The sequence below is a fragment of the Hemiscyllium ocellatum genome, chromosome 26 (genome assembly GCF_020745735.1).
Source record: "Hemiscyllium ocellatum isolate sHemOce1 chromosome 26, sHemOce1.pat.X.cur, whole genome shotgun sequence".
Lineage (NCBI taxonomy): Eukaryota > Metazoa > Chordata > Chondrichthyes > Orectolobiformes > Hemiscylliidae > Hemiscyllium > Hemiscyllium ocellatum.
The window spans coordinates 3,096,590-3,101,879 of record NC_083426.1 but is presented as its reverse complement, the minus strand read 5'-3'; the positions used below and the strand labels follow the sequence as shown (position 1 = coordinate 3,101,879).

At 46.6% G+C, this 5,290-nt stretch overlaps 1 protein-coding gene across 1 annotated transcript; it reads left to right on the top strand.

Annotated features, from left to right (window-relative positions):
• The first annotated feature begins 239 nt into the window (after positions 1–239).
• amigo1 (adhesion molecule with Ig-like domain 1) lies at positions 240–5,021 on the top strand. The gene has a single exon (XM_060845046.1). It carries the CDS (start codon positions 855–857, stop codon positions 2,373–2,375), a length of 1,521 nt encoding a protein of 506 aa, XP_060701029.1. The 5' UTR covers positions 240–854; the 3' UTR covers positions 2,376–5,021.
• The last annotated feature ends 269 nt before the right edge of the window (positions 5,022–5,290 follow it).

The window sequence follows — 5,290 nt, the reverse complement described above, 5'->3', positions numbered from 1 at the left end:
TGTCATTGCAGAGATTGTGAACGTACGGGACTGCAGTGAATACACCATCAAAACTGTCCCCCAAAGGGTTAACCTCTCGGCACTGCTCATTGGATGGTTGGCTTCAATCCTCTGGCCAATGGGCTGGCGGAGTTGGCAAAGAGTTGCGGATGGATGCCCCTCTCCTCCAATAAGGACAGAGCAAAGAGCAGAGAGATAAACAGACTGGGCTTTTGGAAAGAACGAGTGCGCAGGGAGCCGAATGGCCAGAGGCTGGAGGACGGAGCGGGAGAGATAGACGGGGATCTGCAATCTCAATCTGGGATCTTCCTGCCCCGGGACCTGCTGCACGGGATTTCCTGGCTCTTTCCGTCTCTCCATCCTACCTTCCCCCAAACCCAAAAGTCTGCCCGTTGCAGCCGCCTCCTCTCTCGGATCTAATGGGTTTGCAGGTTGGACGTGCCTCTGCACTGGGGAAGGGAGCAGCGCCGCTCTGTCCCTGAATGTTGATCCGCATTGAGGGAGGTTCGAAAGGCAGGCGGGGAACCGGCCGCCGGGATCACCGGGAGTCACAACATTTGATCTTCTCAGCAGAAAGTAAAACTTTTCCTGCCTGGACCAGTATGTGAGCGGTGCAAATTGGTAAATACTAGTCATGGTTCAAATCCCAGCAGTGAGTTTTGTTGTTAAATGCAGGGGGCTGGCACCGTGCCAGTTTCCACTTGCTGTCTGCACTCTGTTCAATTATTGATGGCTTCAAATGCAACAACCCCCTGGTGCCAGAAATGCCTGCTTTCAGCCGAGCTGCCTCCCTTGCGTGGTATGATTCCTGGTCTACCCTGTTACACTCAGTGACCACTTCCTAAAGCCTGACAATGTGGGTAAGCTGCCTGTGGGAGTCTCACCTGAGCAGAGGATACCATTGCGGAGTCTCCCACCTCACTGTTTTACTTCTCATCACTGTGTGCGCCAACTGCCCCCTGAGTGTGTTGTCTCTGAACTGCCACTCCGCCTGCATCTGTGCAAGCAATATCGTTAGCTGTTCTAAAAAGGAGCTGGTTAATATCCCCAAGTCTCTGCCAGAATATACAGCAGTCCTGGACCTCAGCTACAACAGCCTGACTCATTTGCGAGCGAAGTGGACCACAGTTCGCCTGTTCAGACTCCACACTCTGCTTCTCAGCCACAATGGCCTGTTCTTCACGTCTGAAGAAGCCTTCACTGAGGTGCCGCATTTGAAATACCTTGATCTGTCCTCCAACAAGCTGAAAGCTTTGGAAGAGTTACACTTCCAAGGGCTAGAAGATTTGGAGGTGCTGCTGTTGTACAACAACCAAATCTCACAGATTGACAGGACAGCGTTCGAAGGCTTGGACAGCCTGAAGAAGCTGTACCTCAGCCAGAATCTGATCGCTCGCTTCCCGCTGGAGTTGGTGAAGGAAAATACCAGGCTGACAGCACTGGAGCTTCTAGATGTGTCCAGTAACAAGATAAAGTCTCTGCCTGTTCAGGAGCTCAACAGTTTACCTGCGTACCTCAAAAACGGCCTGTACATCCACAACAACCCTCTGAGCTGCCATTGTAACCTTTATCTCATGGTCACCCAATGGCATGCTCGGCAGTTCAATTCTGCCGTGGACTTCAGGAATGAGTTCAAGTGTGTCCTTCCCTTTAACCACAAGGTGTCCATCAAGCTCTTTGAGCTGCAAGAAGACTACATGAACTGCAGTACTGTCATTGACTCTGAGGTGGAGGCCTTCCTTGAAGGGACGTTGACTTTTCACTGTGACACCAGACTGAGGAACATGAACAAAGTATGGGTGACCCCAGACAATGAGACCATCCAGCCTGGCCACAACAACCGAAGTTTGAAGGTATTTCCCAATGGCAGCCTGTGGCTTGGTAATCTGAGGCTGGAAGATTCTGGAATTTATACTTGCCTGGCCACCAGCAGCCAGTTCAATGAGACAATCCACGTCCAACTGAAAGTTCACAATTCCACAGTGAGCCCTACACACGAATCACTGAACACAGCCTACACCACGCTGGTTGGCTGCGTTGCCAGCGTGATCTTGGTTCTCATTTACTTGTACCTCACACCATGTCACTGTCGGTGCAGGAGCAAAGCCGAGAAGCAGAGGAGTCAGCAAGAGGAGAGCATTCACTCATCCATGCTGAGTGCCGCGTCCACCCATGATGTTTCTGGGGACAAAGCCGCTATGGATCGACGAGTGGCCTTCATAGAACCCTCCAAGGATATGCAAGGGCAGAATGGGAAACTCAAACCCAATGCTGTGGAGGAATTTGAGGACAAGAGACTCTTGACTGTGCCCAGAAAGAAATCTGACTGCGGTTCTGTTGGCTCCATCTCCTCAGACTGTCCCATTGTCGTTTAACAAACTTTCACCATGTTTGTATTAGGCACAGGCTCCAGGCAGGATGCAGGGTGAGGGCTGCCAATGCTTAGTATCCGAGCGTGGGAATAATCCGCAGCTGACTCTCTCAATTGGACCAAAGCTATTTGCAGAGACATAGATCAGGGACATGGTGGGTCAGCAAACTACATGGTCAGAGTGAGATCTTAATTGTCTGCAATATTACATAATATGTATTTATTTTCCTAAATTACTTCATACTCCCAGCTGACTGAGTAGGCTTTGCAGTTTCACAACGGTGACCAATCTACTTGCTGCATCTGTGACTGGGCCTGAATCAATGACTGCAGTCAATGGCATTGTCCAATCAGAGAATGCTTCAATGTGACACCTGTGCATTCGAGAAAGGCTGCTTGCAAAATCCAAATCCAATGAAAGGCTGTACCAGCGTGGGGTTGGGAGGGGTGAAGACAAGTCTCCAAATTTCTGCTGGTGAGTTGGGGGACCACGTTTTACCAGCAACGATTTCCAATAAACATCCAGGTCTCTGAAGAGTCTATGGCTTGTGAATTCATTCAAAATCAAGCTGCTGTTCTTGCCTCTGGTGATTCTAAAAGTCCAAGTGTTTGGGAAGAGTCAGCCTGTGTTTCCACTCCGTGTGTTGTATGGGCCAGTGACCACTGCATGAGCAGCTGCTGTAAAACCCTGGAGGACAGGCCCAAAGCGTCACATTGTGTGTGGTCACTGATCTCTATTGGTTCACTCTGCCTGAACAAGTCTTTTTCCCACCGACGCAGTGAGATGAAATGAATGAGGAACAAAAGGGATTTCATAGGGACACAAATCAAAAACAATATCCAGGACATACTGGGAAAGAAAGGGAGCGATTCATGTATATCTGGTAATGTTCAGCTGCACCTGTCTATAGTATTGCTTGTGTTGTCTCATTTCATGTATGTGTAATTCATTTCAGATGTGGTTCGTAATGTTGGATTCAGCATGCCCAGGGTTAAAATGCAGGTTATAATCGGGCTCCCTGCTCCCTGTCTGCAGGTCTGAATTGGGTTCTGTTGTGACCAGTTCACTGCACTCACTCATAGTATAAAGATTAAGGGAAGCTACTGGAGGGCAATATTAGCTGGTCTTGAAACTACAGCCCAGCAAGAGTTAACAGCCTTGGGTTAGGAGGAGACAAAAGTGAACAGTGGAAATGGATTTTAAAAACTCATCGGAGCCAGATACTGAGTGAGACAGACATCTTTTAAAGAAAAAGAACTTGCATTTAGGTAGCACCTTTCTCAGCCTTAGGATGGCCAAAAATGTTTCATAGTTAATGAAGTTTTTTTTTATGTGGGCTTGTTATAATGTAGGAAACACAATTCTGATCTTTCCATTGTTTAGCATCAAATATCCCTTGTCCCTGTATTTTGTGTGTTGACTTGTATAATACTGTTACTATTGCTGTCCAGTGTAGGCACTGCAGTACATGAATCATTGAAGACTCGTTGCAGCAGGCAGGGAAGCTGAATGTTGTGTGTCTCTCGCAACTTAGCCCAATGTACTGATCAGCTCAGGCAGAATCCTCCTGAATGAGAATTGCATTAACTAAAATTTCCAATGAATATGTTAAATCCAGATTATAATGAACCTTATAAAATAAAAATGTATATAAGTAAAACCTAATTAGTCACAACTTCAAATGGACGCTGCATGTACCTGGCTATACTGCATGTAGCTGCTGGTAGATGCAAGTATTTACTTTTAAAAGATATAGTGATTTATGTCTTCATGGTGTCTGTAATTGTAGATAGTCTATGTCAGAGCAACAACAGGTCTGAGGAATTTAGGCAACCACACATGGAGAATGTTGCTCATGTCTCATCATCTGTAGCTAGTTTTCTGTGAGCCTCTTCTATTTCCTCGGCTATTTTTCATCATGGCTCTGGTTTGAGGAAGGGAACGCACTGATCATTCGAGAAACATGTGATGGCAGGAAAGTATCTATTGATGCCTGGGACTGTTGTCTGGTGATCGGAGATGTGGGGTGGGGTGGTGATGAGAAGGACAGTTATTGTGTGGAAGGTCCCTGACACTTGGCATATGTGGTAGAACCATCTTTATCCAGATTTACCAGAATAATCCTTGGACACAAATGGTTAAACTCCGAGGAATAATTATCCATTTGGGGTCTGTTCGCTGGAACTCAGAAGATTATGGGGTCATTGGACCAAAGATTTCCAAGCTGTTGTGGAGAACTGTTTCAATCGATAGATGGGGACTATCACAGACTGGGCAGACTAGACTGGAGGGCACTATTTGAAACATCATGCCAGGGCTTTTCGGAGTGAAAGCAGGAAGCATTTATACTCAAAGGTGGCAGAAATCTGGAAACTTGAAAGACAATCAATGCTGAAATGATTGTTCATTTTAAATCTGAGTTCAGTAGATTTTTATATCGCCAAAGATAGTAAGAAATATGGACAAAGGAAGGCAGGCACATTTAATTTGTAGATCAGTCAAGATCTTATTGAATGGAATAACAGGCTTGAGGGGCTGAATGGTCTACCTCTATCTATACAATCCCACTCGAATTAACCTACATGACATAGAATCTTCTTGGAGCAAGTGAGGACTGCAGATGCTGGAGATGATAGCTGAAAATTTGTTGCTGGAAAAATGCAGCAGGCCAGGCAGCATCTAAGGAGCAGGAGAATCGTCGTTTCGGGCATGAGCCCTCATTCCTGAAGAAGGGCTCATGCCCGAAATGTCGATTCTCCTGCTCCTTGGATGCTGCCTGACCTGCTGCGCTTTTCCAGCAACACATTTTCAACTACATGACAGAGGTAAACTGTACAGCTAAGCTCCTTTTAATAAGTGTTGCTTAGTCCATTTAAGGGACATTGCAGTCAAAGTGCATTTGTAGTCGAGTGTTGCAG

Coding starts and splice junctions, on each gene's coding strand:
- amigo1 (XM_060845046.1), top strand. CDS start 855: ATGTGGGTAAGCTGCCTGTGGGAGTCTCACCTGAGCAGAGGATACCAT.